Raw genomic sequence first — 15,338 nt, 5'->3', positions numbered from 1 at the left:
AACTCTACACTACCTCCTAATGGCCTTAGTTTTCAGTTAAATGGACACAGGTAAAAGGAACGCACGCTCGGTGTCGAGCTTGTAGGTCGAAATATAGCCGCACTTCATTTTAAGACTGAAAGAGTAGCCGAGACCGCCGTACACGCATCGTGATTTTGAGCAACTTTGGCTCGATTTCCCGGAACTTGGGAGATATTTTCCAGTCGTTTGGACTCTAAACTAATTCCTAATGGCCTTAGTTTTCCGTGAAATGGAGAAAAGTAAAAGGAGCGGACGCTCGGTGTCGAGCTTTTAGGTCGAAATATAGCCTCACTTCATTTTCTCTCTCTACGTCTCCCGTCTCTTTAACATTATTTCACAGCACCTCCCTTCCGTCCATGGTTATGCTGACGACACCTAGATTTACCTTTCCTTCCGACCATGTTCTATCCATTCGGAATTTAACGCTGTCTCTGTCATTGAAAAGTGCATCGCTGATGTCCGCTCTTGGTTTATTGGTAATCGTCTAATGATCAATGACGCGAAAACTGAATTTCTAATTATTGGCTCCCGTCAACAACTTGAAAAAACATCTATTGATTCTATTATCATTGGCGACACTGTCATTAAACCGTTAGAAAGCGTCCGGAACCTTGGGGCCTGGTTCGATGCTCATATGCGAATGAATGTTCACATTGGCAAGATTTGTAGCAAGGCTTTTCGCGGACTATACAACATAAGACAGATCAGAAAATTCCTTACTGCGCAATCCACAAAGACACTGATCCACGCCTTTCTATCTTCGCACCTTGATTACTGCAATGCACTTCTATTTGGTCTACCTAAATACCAGATTGATCGTTTACAGAAAGTTCAGAATGCCGCGGCTAGAGTGATTTTTCGGATTGCGAAATTTGATCATATCACACCCGCTCTTATCGACTTACATTGGCTCCCAGTATCGTTTAGAGTTCAGTTTAAATTGCTTCTTCTTGTTTACAAGGCACTACACAACCAAAGTCCTTCCTACATAAATGATCTTTTATCCCTGAAACCAGCTACTAATTACGCTCTTCGTTCGTCTGCAAAATCTCTTCTGGTTGTTCCAAAAGTCAACTGCTCTACACTTGAGGATCGGGCCTTTGCTCATGCTGCACCTGTTTTATGGAACTCGCTGCCATTAACTATAAGAACAAGTAGCAGCCTCGCCATTTTCAAAAAGCAACTGAAAACATTTCTTTTTAAGAAAGCTTTTGACTTGTGGAAATAGTTTTAAAGTTTAGCATAGTTGTTGTAATAGTTTTAAAGTTTAGTGATTTCCATTTATTCATTTATTTTAACTTAATGTAAAGCGCTTTTGAGTATGTTTGTATAGTTCTAGCGCTATACAAGTCTATTATTATTATTATTATTATTATTATTATTATTTTAAGACTGAAAGAGTAGCCGATACCGCCTTACGCGCATCGTGATTTTCAGCCACTTTTCCTCGATTTGCCGGAACTTGGGGGATCATCTCCAGTTCCAGGGACTCTAAACTAACTCCTGATGGGCCTGGTTTGCAGTCAAATGTACACAGCAAAACTTTTTGAACGCTCACTTTCGAGCTTGTGGGCCGAAATATAGCCCCCTTTAACTTTAAGACTAAAAGAGTAGCCGAGATCGCCTTACGCGCATGGTGATTTTGACCAACTTCGGCTCGATTTCCGGGAACTTGGGGGATATTTTGCAGTCCCGGTGTCGTGTCTTTTGTATGCGTGTCGAGCGAAAATATTTTCAGAACGCCTGCTAGGACGTGAATTCGAATAATTGTCAAGTCAAATGAACATCTATCGAATAGAATATCAATAGAATCCGACTGATGTGATAAGTTTCCCGTCCACGTGATATTTTGTTTTGAATAAGTACGTTCAACTTTACTCTTTGAGAATTAGTATGTAAGTTAGTTCGCGAAGTTCGCGAGGAAGGTTTCGTAAGAGAGCTCAGAGAATTTCGAATCGAAAGTAGATTGAGATGTGATGCGTAGAAACGCATATTAAGGCTAAGAGAAATTGTACGACGCTGTGGAACTCTGAGGTAAAGGTCAAGATTAAAACGTGGAGTTTTCATTCTTCAAAATCCTGCGGTTGAACAGATAATTTCTGCGAATGGAGCCGCACCGCTTGGCCGAAAGCGACGATGTTCGGGAACAAGGAGCGCCGAAAGAAAGGATTACTGTCTGGAAAAGGTCATTTATCGGAGCCATTTATCGGACGATATTGAAAGAGCGAATGAAAGATATCGCTTCAATGATCAGACTTGAGCGTACGAAAGATACAGCTTTCTGATTGAGCAGTTCCTGACCCGTGCAGAACTTCAGAGTAGAGGAACAGGAGGCAGAGCGCTTCCAGCTCAGCAACCAGGTATTTCCGAAGAACGTGTTAGTTTTCCTAGAGATGCACAAAGTTCCGTATTGACTGGTTCTCGAAAATCGAGACGTTCAAGTCGTAGTTCAAGTAGTGGTTCAAGATCACGTGAAAATGCTGCAGTAGAAAGCGTTTTGGCCGAAGCGAAATTGGCTCAGTTAAAGAGAGCTAAAGAGAGAAAGTTGAAACAGCAGCTGTTACAGTTAGAAAATGAGACAGCTGACGCCGAGGACGAGGCTGATTTAGCTCGGATAAAGACTCGTTTTTACGAACATTTGGATTTAGACAGGGGAAGCGAAGGGTCTGAAGAAGTGCCTATCGTCAACGAACCATCTACTGAGCCAGCTGCTTTGGAGAAGGTAGTCCAGTACTCTAATCCGCGAGTAAATGAGAAGCTTGAACCATTTATTCCTGAAACTTAGCTGAAAGGGTCTCAGCCGCGTACCAGCGTTCCAGATCCAAGACTTCTTGAGGAGGTTCCAAGATCAGCATTAAACCCTAGGGCTCCTCCTTTTCCTCAGCCAGATGGTGAACGCGGAGCTTCATTTAAGGTTATTAATACTGACAGTACTAGTGTTCTCGAGAGTGTTGTCACTAATATGAACCTGATTGCTACGGGTGCGAGCTTGCCCCCCTTAGAGGTGGTAAAGTTTTCCGGAGATCTGTGTGAGTTCTTCAAATTCAAAACACGTTTCCATCAAATGGTGGAGTCTCAGAGTCTGTCTGACGCACAAAAGATGTCCCGTCTGCTGCAGTTTCTCGAGGGCAACGCAAAATAGGCTGTAGCAGGATTCGAAGGCTCGCCTGGTGGAGTTAAGAAAGCCATGCGATTATTGGAGCTACGATTTGGCCAGCCACACATGATAGCCAAAGCATGTGTTGATGCTTTAATTGAAGGACCAAACATTTCAAACAGTGACAGAGAGGGCCTGAGAGAGTTTGCAGATTGTAGCAGAACCTTATACGAGACTCTGAAAGAAATGAACGCCCTGTCAGAAATGAACCTGTCGAACCTCGGAAGAATGTCCAGAAAGCTTCCAACTGTCCATCAGGCTAGATGGAGGGATGAAGTGCAACGGATCCGCGAGCGGGGCATGTTGCCGAGCTTTAAAGACCTTGTGGAGTTCGTAGAGAAACGCGCAGATGCTGTAAACGATCCAATCTTTGGACGAATTGGCGAAACAAGCAGAGCGGCGAATGTATCTGGCAAGAGAAATTCGAAAGTGCCTCCTCCGGGCAGAACTGACGGTAAAGTGACTGCGCTAGCAACGCAGCTTTCTCTGCCTGGCCAGAATGGTTCACGAGGTACAGGCCGCCCAGTTAAATGTATGAATTGCGAGGCATCCCACAAGTTGGCCGATTGCGATAAATTTAAGAACATGACTGTGAGACAACGACGAATCTTTGTTCGAGGTAGAGGTCTTTGTTTAAACTGCCTGAGGAAGGGACACTTCGTTTCCCAATGCCTTGCCAAATCGAAGTGCAACCTGTGCCCACAGAAACATCACCTCCTCTTGCCCAACGCCGCGTCGCAGTGTGTTGACCCCCCTTACCAAAGCCAAGACCAAGTCAAGGTAACCGCTAGCACTATGATGGGCGGTGGTAGTACATTCTCCTCTAGTCAAAACCAGGACCATGTTAGAGTATCCGCGAACGTGATGACGGCCGATGGTGGTACCTCCGCTGCCTTCACCTGTGACCAAGCTACCAGTGAAACCCCAATGATCAGTACGGTGCATTTTGCCAAGTCCGCATCCTACAAGGCGTGCAGTCCGACGGCGTTCACCTCGCATAAAGTTGCTCTGCAAGTGGTCCCTGTAAGGGTGGAAGGAGAAAATGGGAACTTAGTGAACACATGGGCGTTGCTCGATATGGGAAGCGAAGAGTCGTTTATTGCTAAACCTACCGCTGACAAACTGAAGTTGAGAGTGAAGAGCTTCGAGTCCTTGGCAGTTTGTACCTTGACTGGGGAGTCAACAGTACGTGCAGGCAAAGTGGACCTGGCAGTTTTACCAATGGAAGGTCCAGAAGGCCATCGAATTCAGATTAAGGATGTCAAGGTTTTTGAACGCCTTAATGTGAACATGTCTAGGCCGTAGGACCTGTGGAAATGGGAACACTTAAAGGACATACAGCCTCCAGAGAATAGTGGAGAAGAAGTTACGTTGCTAATAGGAGCAAATGTCCCGGAAGCCCAGATACAGGAGGAAGTTCGCGTTGGTGGAGCGGGAGAACCATATGCTGTTCGTACTCTACTTGGGTGGGCCATCATGGGTCCGCTTAATAGCAACATTAGAAGCCAATCTGACAAAGTAAATGTAAACTTTCTGAAGTATGGCAGCGAGATGTTAGACCAACAAATGAGTCAGTTTCTTGGTTTGGAGAACATTGATTCGATCAGCAGCAGTAGGAAAGGGATGTCAGTTCAGGATCGAGAAGCCTTAGGCAAGCTGAACAGTTCTGTTCGCCTAGTAGATGGCCACTACGAGGTAGGAATGCTGTGGAAGCACGAGAATCCGTGGTTCCCAAACAACCGAATGACCGCTGTAGCTAGACTTCGTGCCCTGAAAAGACGGCTGTGCACAGATGAGCAGTTGTGCTGTAAGTACCGGAGCTTTATGGATGACCTTTTGACAAAAGGATATACAGGAAAGTTGACGGAAGATGAGGCTGCGGCTCGAAGTCCCAGGACGTGGTACCTACCACACCATGGCGTCTTCCAAGCACACAAGCCGGGAAAAATCCGAGTGGTATTCGATGCCGCACCATTGCATGATGGGGTCTCCCTCAACAGTCAGCTGAATCGAGGGCCAGATTTAACAAACAGTTTGCTTGGTGTGTTACTGAGATTCAGACAAGAACGCATCGTACTTGCAGCAGACATACAATCTATGGTCCTTCAGGTGAAAGTACCTCCCGTGGACGCCGACGCCCTTCGTTTCTTATGGTGGGAAGACGCTGATTTCCGTAAGCCTCCTGAGGAGTACCAGCTGGTCTCTCACATTTTTGGTGCGAAAGATTCTCCGAGCTGTGCAAACTACTGTCTCAAAAGAACCGCTGACGATAACAAGAAGATCTTTAGCGAAGAAGCCGTTAAGTCCGTCGAAGAGGACTTTTACGTTGACGATCTGTTGAAGGCCGTAGAAACACCCAGCAAAGCGATTTCATTGGCACACGAATTGATGGCCCTACTGGAGAAGGGCGGATTTCGTCTAACTAAGTGAACGAGCAATAGTCGAGAAGAGTTAGCGAGCATACCCGAAGATAAACGAGCGCGGCCAACTGTAAACCTATATTTGGATGAGTTGCCTATTGAGAGGGCGCTGGGTGTTCTGTGGAACGTCGGGAAAGATGTCTTCCAATTTGAAGTCTTCAAACCTGACAAACCAGTCACTAAACGAGGGATCCTGTCAGCTATCAGTTTCCTTTACGATCCTGTGGGTTTTGTCTGTCCAGTCGTGCTGGAAGCAAAGAAGATCATGCAGCGACTGTGGAAATTACAGTTAGGATGGGATGATCCTGTCCCAGAGTTTGAGCTTGCCCATTGGGAACGATGGAAGTCTGAGCTGTCCGCTTTGACGCAGGTGCAGATACCGAGATGCCATTTCCAGCTATGCGGAGAAGTCAAAGAAATCTCTCTTCATCAGTTCTCTGACGCGTCAGATGAGGGTTACGGCATGTGCGCCTATCTGCGGTTCGTCTATGAGGATGGTTCTATTCAATGTTCCTTCGTGACTGGCAAGTCAAAGGCGATGCCAGTGAGACCGATTTCAATCCCAAGACTCGAGCTGCAAACTGGAACGCTCTCTGCCAGGATTTATCAAGTTTGTCGAGAGGAGTTAACCTACAAGATTGAAAGAGTAGTATTCTGGACCGACTCTCAAACTACCTTGCAGTACATCAAGAACGAAAGTAAACGTTTTCACGCCTACGTAGCCAACAGGATTACTGAGATTCGTGAGATAACCAGCCTAGACCGATGGAGACACTGCCCAGGAAAATTGAATCCAGTCGACGACGCTTCCCGTGGTTTGAAGCCCCAGAAATTGACCGATCAGTATCGTTGGTGGAAAGGACCAGAGTTTCTATGGGAATCAGAAGAGAATTGGCCTCAAGCAGAGATTGGCGAAGTCTCACAAGACGATCCTGAAGTTCGGGATGAAGTGTAAGTTCATTCAATCAAGATTGAAAACCCTGACGCTGGACTCAAGTCAGAAGCCCCATGCGTTTACAGGATGATGACTCACTATAGCTCGTGGTTAAAGTTGCAACGTTGCGTTGCTTGGCTAGTGCGCTTTTGCCATTGGCTAAAGAACCGGAAAACCTCTTCAAATACAGAAGCACTAACCATAGAGGAGCTACGTGAGGCAACCCTGCTAATCATGAGGTTAATTCAGGCTCAAAGTTTCGCTGAAGAGCTGAGAGACCTCAAAGCCAACAAGGATGTAAAGAGTTCCAGCAGACTTGCGAAGTTGAAACCGGTGCTGGCAGAGGCGGTTCTTCGTGTTGGAGGCCGGCTGGAGGAAGCAGTTGTACTGTCCTACCACGAAAAGCACCCGATCATACTCCCAAAGAAACACCACATTAGTCAGCTGATTGTTCGCTACTGTCACGAAAGTCTGGCCCATGCTGGTAGAGAGCAAACCCTAGCGCGGACGAGAAAAATGTTCTGGATACTCGGAGGCAGAGGTTTGGCGAAGAATATCATTAGAAGTTGCTTCAAGTGTCGCAGGATAAATGAGAGGCCAATGAAGCAGGTTATGGCTCCCCTTCCTAAAGAGAGATTGCAACCGTACAAGCCACCCTTTACATTCTCCGGTGTCGATTTCTTCGGGCCACTAATGGTTTTTGAGGCCGCAGTTCAGCAAAACGCTAGGGATGCCTATTCACTTGTTTAACAACGCGAGCCGTTTTCCTGGAGCTAGTACCGTCATTGGAGATCGACGATTTCATCATGGCCTTGCGACAGTTTATCAGCCGAAGGGGACCTCCTGAGGAGATCAGATCGGACAGAGGTACTAACTTTGTTGGGGCGGAGCGTGAATTAAAAGAAGCAATCAGGGGCTGGAACAACACTAAGATCTACCAAGAATTGCAGCAGAAAGGAGTCAACTGGACTTTTCACCCTCCTAAAGCGGCGCACATGTCTGGAGTCTGGGAAAGACTGGTGCAGAGTGCGAAGAAGCACCTGAAGGTTATCGTGGGAGACAGATTGCTCAGTGAGATTGCGTTGCGAACTCTGTTCACCGAAGTGGAATTCATTATGAACAACCGCCCGATTGTAGCAGCGTCGGATGACCCTGCCGACTTGGAAGCGTTGACCCCCAATCACTTCTTGCTGCAAAGAAAGGCGGCTGGATTGCCTCCAGGAATTTTTATCAGGGAAGACCATCTAGGCAGGAAGCAATGGAGAAAGATGCAATACCTGACCGACGTCTTTTGGAAAAGGTGGATTAGCGAATATTTACCGACCTTGTTCGAACGAAAAAAGTGGCTGAAGGATCAACGAAATGTTAGAGTGGGAGATATCGTGCTCATTTTGGAAGAGAATGTTCCCCGTAACAAGTGGAATTTGGGTCATGTAACAGAGGTCTTTGTGGGAAGAGATTCAAGAGTGCGATCCGCCAAGGTAAAGACTTCCAGCACGGAGTTATACCGCCCTGTTGTTAAGCTGTCTCTTGGATGGCTAGGACAGACACTTACCACGATTGGCAAAGGTTTGGACTGACGTTTACGGGGCCGCTGTCGTGTCTTTTCTATGCGTGTCGAGCGAAAATATTTTAAGATCGCCTGCTAGCACCTGAATTCGAACAATTGACAAGTGAAATGAACATCCATCGAATAGAATATCAATAGAATCCGACTGATGTGATAAGTTCGCGTCAACGTGATATTTCGTTTTGAATAAGTGCGTTCAACTTTACTCTTTCAGAATTAGTGTATAAGTTAGTTCCCGAAGTTCGCGAGGAAAGTTTCGTAAGAGAGCTCACAGAATTTCGAATCGAACGTAGATTGAGATGTGATGCGTAGAAACGCATATTAAGGCTAAGAAAAACTGTACGACGCTGAGGAACTCTGAGGTAAAGGTCAAGATCAAACCGTGGAGTTTTCATCCGGGGACTCTAAACAAACTATTCAAGGCCTTGGTTTGCAGTGAAATGCACACAGCAAAGCTTTTTGAACGCTCACCTTCGAGCCTCTGGGCAAATATATAGCCCCACTTCACTTTAAGAATGAAAGAGTTGCCAAAACCGCCTTACGCGCATCGTGATTTTGACCAGCTTCGGCTCGATTTCCTGGAACTTGGGGGATATTTTCCAGTCCCGGGGACTCTAAACTAACTCCTGATGGCCTTAGTTTGCAGTAAAATGGACACAGCAAAACTTTTTGAAGGCTCACTTTCGAGCTTGTGGGCCAAAATATAGCCCCACTTCACTTTAAGACTGAAAGAGTAGCGGAGACCGCCTTACGCGCATCGTGACTTTGACCAACTTCGGCTCGATTTGCCGGAACTTGGGGGATATTTTTTCAGTCCCGGGGACTCTAAACTAACTCCTGACGGCCTTGGTTTGCAGTGAAATGGACACAGCAAAACTTTTTGAACGCTCACGTTCGAGCTTCTGGGCCAAAATATAGCCCCAATTCTTTTTAACACTGAAAGAGTTGCGGAGACAGCCTTACGCACATCGTGATTTTGACCAACTGCGGCTCCATTTCCCGAGACTTGGGGGATATATTCCAGTCCCGGGGACTCTAAACTAACTCCTGATGGCCTTAGTTTGCAGTAAAATGGACACAGCAAAACTTTTTGAAGGCTCACTTTCGAGCTTGTGGGCCAAAATATAGCCCCACTTCACTTTAAGACTGAAAGAGTAGCGGAGACCGCCTTACGCGCATCGTGACTTTGACCAACTTCGGCTCGATTTGCCGGAACTTGGGGGATATTTTCCAGTCCCGGGGACTCTAAACTAACTCCTGACGGCCTTGGTTTGCAGTGAAATGGACACAGCAAAACTTTTTGAACGCTCACGTTCGAGCTTCTGGGCCAAAATATAGCCCCAATTCTTTTTAACACTGAAAGAGTTGCGGAGACAGCCTTACGCACATCGTGATTTTGACCAACTGCGGCTCCATTTCCCGAGACTTGGGGGATATTTTCCAGTCCCGGGGACTCCAAGTTAACTCCTGATGGTCTTGGTTTGCAGTGAAATGGACACAGCAAAAGTTTCTGAACGCTCACTTTCGAGCTCCTGGCCAAAATATAGCCCCAATTCACTTTAAGACTGAAAGAGTAGCGGAGACCGCCTTACGCGCATCGTGATTTTGACCCACTTCGGCTTGATTTCCCGGAACTTGGGGTACTTCTTTCAGTCCCCTGGACTCTAAATTAACTCCTGTCGGCCTTAGTTTTAAGTGAAATGGAGACAAACAAAAGGAGCGCACAATCGGTGTCGAGCTTCTAGGCCGAAATATAGCCCCACTTCATTTCAAGACTGAAAGAGTAGCCCAAACCGCCCTACCCGCATCGTGATTTTGAGCAACTTTGGCTTGATTTGCTGTAATTTGGGGAATATTTTCCAGTCCCTGGGACTCTAAGTTAACTTATGATGGCCTTAGCTTTCAGTGAAATGGACACAGGCAAAAGTAGGGCACGCTCGTTGTCGAGCTTGTAGGCCGAAATATAGCGCCACTTCATTTTAGGACTGAAAAAGTAGCCGAGACCGCTTTACGCCCGTCATGATTTTGAGCAACTTTGCCTTCATTTGGCAAAAGTTCGGGGATATTTTTTAAGTACCGGGGACTCTAAACCAACTTCAAATGGCCTTAGGTTTCAGTGAAATGGAGACAGGAGCTTCTAGGCGGAAATATAGCCCCACTTCATTTCAAGACTGAAAAACGAGCCGAGACCGCAGTAGGTGCATCCGGATTTTAAACAACTTTGGCTTGATTTGGCGGTACTTGGGGAACATTTTCCAGTTCCTGGGACTCTAAGTTAACTCCTGATGGCCTTAGTTTTCAGTGAAACGGACACAGGCAAAAGGAGCGCAGGTTCGGTGTCGAGGTTCTAGGCGGAAATAGAGCCCAACTTCATTTTAAGACTGAAAAAGTAGCCGAGACCGAATTAAGCGCACCGTGATTTTAAGCAACTTTGGCTTGATTTGGCGGAACTTGAAATATATTTTCCAGTCCAGCGGACTCTAAACTACCTCCTGATGGCTTTACTTTTCAGTGAAATTGACACAGGCAAAAGAAGCGCACGCTCAATGTTGAGCTTCTTGGCCGAAATATAGCCCCACTTCATTTTAAGACTGAAAAAGTCGCCGAGACCGCCTTGCGCGCATCGTGATTTTGAAAAACTTTGGCTCGATTTGCCGGAACTTGGAGGATATTTTCCAGTCCCCGGGACTCGTAACTAACTCCTGATAGCCTTGGTTTTCAGTGAAATGGACACAGGGAAACGGAGCGCACGTTCGGTTTAAACCTTCCATACCGAAATATAGCCCCACTTTATTTTAAGACTGAAAAAGTAGCCAAGCCCGCCTTACACGCATCGTGATTTTGAGCATATTTGGGTCGATTTGCTGAAACTTGGGGGATATTTTCCAGTCTCAGGAACTCTAAACTAACTCCTGATGGCCTTAGTTTTCAGTGAAATGGACACGGGTAAAAGGAGCACACGCTCGGTGTCGAGCTTCTAGGCCGAAATATAGCCCCACTTCATTTTAAAACTGAAAGATTAGAGGAAACCGCCTTACGCGCATCGTGATTTTGAGCCACTATGGCTCGATTTGCCAAAACTTGGGGGATATTTTCCAGTCCAGGGGATTATCAACTACCTCCTGATGGCCTTAGTTTTTAGTGAAATGGACACAAGTAAAAGGAGCGCACTCTATGTGTCGAGCTTCTAGGTCGAAATATATCCCCACTTCATTTTAAACTGAAAGAGTAGTAGAGACCGCCTTACGCGCATAATGATTTTGAGCCTTTTTTGCTCGATTTCCCGGAAGTTAGGGGATATTTTCCAGTCCCAGTGACTGGAAACTAACCCCTGATGGCTTAGTTTTAAGTGAAATGGACACAGGTAAAAGGATCGCACGCTCAGTGTCGAGCTTCTAGGCCGAAATATAACCCCACTTCATTTAAGGACTCAAAGAGTAGCCGAGACCGCCTTACGCGCATCGTGATTTTGAGCCACTATTGCTCGATTTGCCAAAACTTGGGGGATATTTTCGACTCCCGGGGACTCTAAACTAACTCCTGATGGCCTTAGTTTTCAGTGAAATTGACAGCGGCAAAAAGGAGCGCACGCTCGGTATCGAGCTTCTAGTCCGAAATAGAGCCGCACTTCATTATAAGACTGAAAGAGTAGCCAAGACTGCCTGACGCGCATCGTGATTTTAACCAACTTTGGTTCCATTTCCCGGAACTTGGGGGATATTTTCCAGTCCCGGGAACTCTAAACTAACTTATGGGGCCTTGGTTTGCAGTGGACATAGCAAAACTTTTTGAACCCTCACTTTCGAGCTTCTGGCCCGAGTTATAGCAGCACTTACCTTTAAGACTGAAAGAATAGACCAGACCGCCTTACGCGCATCGTGATTTTCACCAACTTCGGCTCGGTTTACCGGAACTTGGGGGATATTTTCTAGTTTAGGGGACTCTAAACTCACTCCTGATGGCCATGGTTTGGAGTGAAATGGACACAGCAAAACCTTTTGAACGCTCACTTTCGATCTTCTGGGCCGAAATATAGCCCCACTTCATCTTAAGACTGAAAGAGTAGCCCAGACCGCGTTACGCGAATCGTTATTTTGGCTACCTTCGGCTCGATTTGCCGGAACTTGGGGATATTTTCCAGTCCCGGGGACTCTAAACTAACTCCTGATTGCCTTGGTTTGCAGTGAAATTGAGACAGCAAAACTTTTTCAATACTCATTTTCGAGCTTCTTTGCCGAAATATAGCCCACTTCCCTTGGAGACTAAAAGAGAAACCGAGAGCGCCTTACGAACATCGTGATTTTGACCAACTTCGGCTCGATTTGCCGGAACTTGGGGGATATTTTCTACTCCCGGAGACTCTACACTAACTCCTGATGGCCTTAGTTTTCAGTTAAAAGGACACCGGTAAAAGGAGCGCACGCTCGGGTCGAGCTTCTAGGCCGAAATATAGCCCCACTTCATTTTAACACTGAAACAGTAGCCGACACCGCCTTACATGCATCGTTATTTTGAGCAAGTTTGGCTCCTTTTGCCCAAAAGTTGGGGAATACTTTCCAGTCTCAGGGACTCTAAACTAACTCCTGACGGCCTTAGTTTTCAGCAAAATGGACACAGGTAAAAGCAGCGCACGCTCGGTGTCGAGCTTCTAGGGCGAAATATAGCCCCACTTCATTTTAAGACTTGAAGAGTAGCCCAGACCGCCTTACGCGCATCGTGATTTTGAGCCACTTTGGCTCGATCTGCCGGAACTTGGCGGATATTTTCCACTTCCGGGGATTCTAAACTAACTCCTGATGGCCTTAGTTTTCAGTGAAATGGACACAGGTAGAAAGAGCATACCCTCGGTGTCGAGCTTCTAGGCCGAAATATAGCCCCACTTCATTTTAACACTGAAAGAGTAGTCGACACCGCCTTACATGCATCCTTTGCAGTGAAATGGACACAAAAAAACTTTTTCAACGCTCACTTTCGAGCTTCTTGGCCGAAATATAGCCCCACTTCACTTTAAGACTGATAGAGTAGCTGAGACCGCCTTGCGCGCATCGTGATTTTGACCAACTGCGGCTAAATTTCCCGGAACTTGGGCGATATTTTCCAGATCTGGAGACCCTAAAGTAACTCCTGATTGCTTTGGTTTGCAGTAAATTGGACAAAGCAAGACTTTTTCAACGCGCACTTTGGAGCTTCTGGGCCGAAATATAGCCCCACTTCACTTTGACACTCATAGACTAGCCGAGACCGCCTTGCGCGCATCGTGCTCCTACCCAACTTCGCCTCGATTTCCCGGAACTTGGGGGATATTTTCCAGTCCTGGGGCCTCTAAACTAACTCCTGATGGCCTTAGTTTTCAGAGAAATGGACACAGGCAAAAGGAGCGCACCCTCGGTGTCGAGCTTCTAGGTCCAAATATAGCCCCACTTCATTTTAAGGCTGAAAGAGTGGCCGAGACCGCCTTAGGCGCATCGTGATTTTGAGCAACTTTGGCTCGATTTGCCGGAACTTGGGGGATATTTTGCAGTCCCGGGAACTCTAAACTAACTCCTGATGGCCTTAGCGTTCAGTGAAATGGACACAGGGAAAAGGAGCGCACGCCCGCTGTCGAGCTTCTAGGTCGAAATATAGCCCCACTTCATTTCAAGACTGAATGAGTGGCCGAGACGCCTTACGCGCATCGTGATTTTGAGCAACTTTGGCTCGATTTGCTGAAACTTGGGGGATATTTTCCAGTCCCGGGGACTCTAAACTAACTCCTGAAGGCTTTAGTTTTCAGAAGAATAGACACAGGTAAAAGGAGCGCACGTTCGGTGTTGAGCTTCGAGGCCGAAATATAGCCCTACTTCATTTTAAGACATAAAGAGTAGCCGAGACCGCCTTACGTGCATCGTGATTTTGAGGAACTTTGACTCAATTTGCCGACACTTGGGGGATATTTTCCAGTCCCGGAGACTCTAAACTAAGTCCTGATGGCCTTAGTTTTCAGTGAAATGGACACAGGCAAAAGGAGCGCACGCTCGGTGGCGAGCTTCTGGGCCGAAATATGGCGCCACTTCATTTTAAGACAGAAAGAGTAGCCGAGACCACCTTACGGGCATAGTGATTTTGAGCAGCTTTGGCTCAATATGCCGGAACTTTGGGGATATTTTCCAGTCCCGGGGACTCTAAACCAACTCCTGATTGCCTTAGTTTTCAGTGAAATGAACACAGGTAAAAGGAGCGGACGCTCGGTTTCGAGCTTCTGGGCCGAAAAATAGCCCCACTTCTTATAAAAACTTAAAGACTAGCTGAGACCGCCTTACGCGTATCGTGACTTTCAGCAACTTTGGCTCGATTTCCTGGAACTTGGGGGATATTTTTCAGTCCCGGGGACTCTAAACTAACTTCTGATTGCCTTGGTTTTCAGTGAAATGGACACAGCAAAAGTTTTTGAACGCTCGGTTTCGAGCTTCTCGGCCGAAATATAGCTCCACTTAACTTTAAGAATCATAGAGTAGCCGAGACCGCCTTGCGCCCATCGTGATTTTTCCCAACTTGGGCTCGATATTCCGGAACTTGGGGGATATTTTCCAGTCCTGGGGACTCTAAACTAACTCCTGATGGCCATGGTTTGCAGTGATATGGACACAGCAAAACTTTTTGAACGCTCACTTTCGAGCTTCTCGGCCGAAATATAGCCCCACTTCACTTGACGAATCATACAGTAGCCGAGACCGCCTTGCGCCCATCGTGATTTTGCCCAACTTGGGCTCGATATCCCGGAACTTGGGGATATTTTCCAGTCCCGGGGACTCTAAACTAACTCCTGATGGCCATGGTTTGCAGTGATATGGACACAGCAAAACTTTTTGAACGCTCACTTTGGAGCTTCTGGGCCGAAATATAACCCCATTTTACTTGAAGTCTCATAGAGTATGCGTAACCGCGTTGCGCGCATCGTGATTTTGCCCAACTTCGGCTCTATTTCCCGGAACTTGGGGGATATTTTCCAGTCCCGGGGACTCTAAACTAGCTCCTGCTTGCCTTGGTTTGCAGTGAAATGGACACAGCAAATGTAGCCCCATCTCTCTTTAAGACTGAAAGAGTAGCGAAACCGTCTTACGCCCATCGTGATTTTGACCAAGTTTGGCTCGATTTCCCGGAGCTTGGAGGATATTTTCCAATCCCGGGGACTCTAAACTAACTTTTGATGGCCTTGGTTTAAAGTGAAATGGAAACATGTAAAACGATCGCACGCTC

At 46.6% G+C, this 15,338-nt stretch overlaps 2 protein-coding genes across 2 annotated transcripts; both read left to right on the top strand.

The window, feature by feature from the left end:
• Window positions 1–4,654: 4,654 nt before the first annotated feature.
• Window positions 4,655–6,553, top strand: LOC149104185 (uncharacterized). The gene is made up of 2 exons (XM_089271398.1): window positions 4,655–5,604; window positions 5,704–6,553. The coding sequence occupies exons 1-2, from the start codon at window positions 4,655–4,657 to the stop codon at window positions 6,551–6,553; spliced, it is 1,800 nt and encodes a 599-aa protein (XP_089127524.1).
• A 785-nt stretch (window positions 6,554–7,338) lies between these two features.
• On the top strand, window positions 7,339–8,112 carry LOC149104184 (uncharacterized). The gene has a single exon (XM_089271397.1). It carries the CDS (start codon window positions 7,339–7,341, stop codon window positions 8,110–8,112), a length of 774 nt encoding a protein of 257 aa, XP_089127523.1.
• The last annotated feature ends 7,226 nt before the right edge of the window (window positions 8,113–15,338 follow it).

Source organism: Orbicella faveolata, unplaced genomic scaffold (genome assembly GCF_042242905.1).
Source record: "Orbicella faveolata isolate gen_17 unplaced genomic scaffold, um_ofav_v1 contig_34, whole genome shotgun sequence".
Lineage (NCBI taxonomy): Eukaryota > Metazoa > Cnidaria > Anthozoa > Scleractinia > Merulinidae > Orbicella > Orbicella faveolata.
Note: the sequence above shows the minus strand (reverse complement) of the source record. Positions and strands in the feature narration are given on the sequence as shown.

Coding starts and splice junctions, on each gene's coding strand:
- LOC149104185 (XM_089271398.1), top strand. CDS start 4,655: ATGGGTCCGCTTAATAGCAACATTAGAAGCCAATCTGACAAAGTAAAT. Junction 5,605..5,703: donor GGCGGATTTCGTCTAACTAA/GTGAACGAGCAA, acceptor GCCTATTGAGAG/GGCGCTGGGTGTTCTGTGGA.
- LOC149104184 (XM_089271397.1), top strand. CDS start 7,339: ATGGCCTTGCGACAGTTTATCAGCCGAAGGGGACCTCCTGAGGAGATC.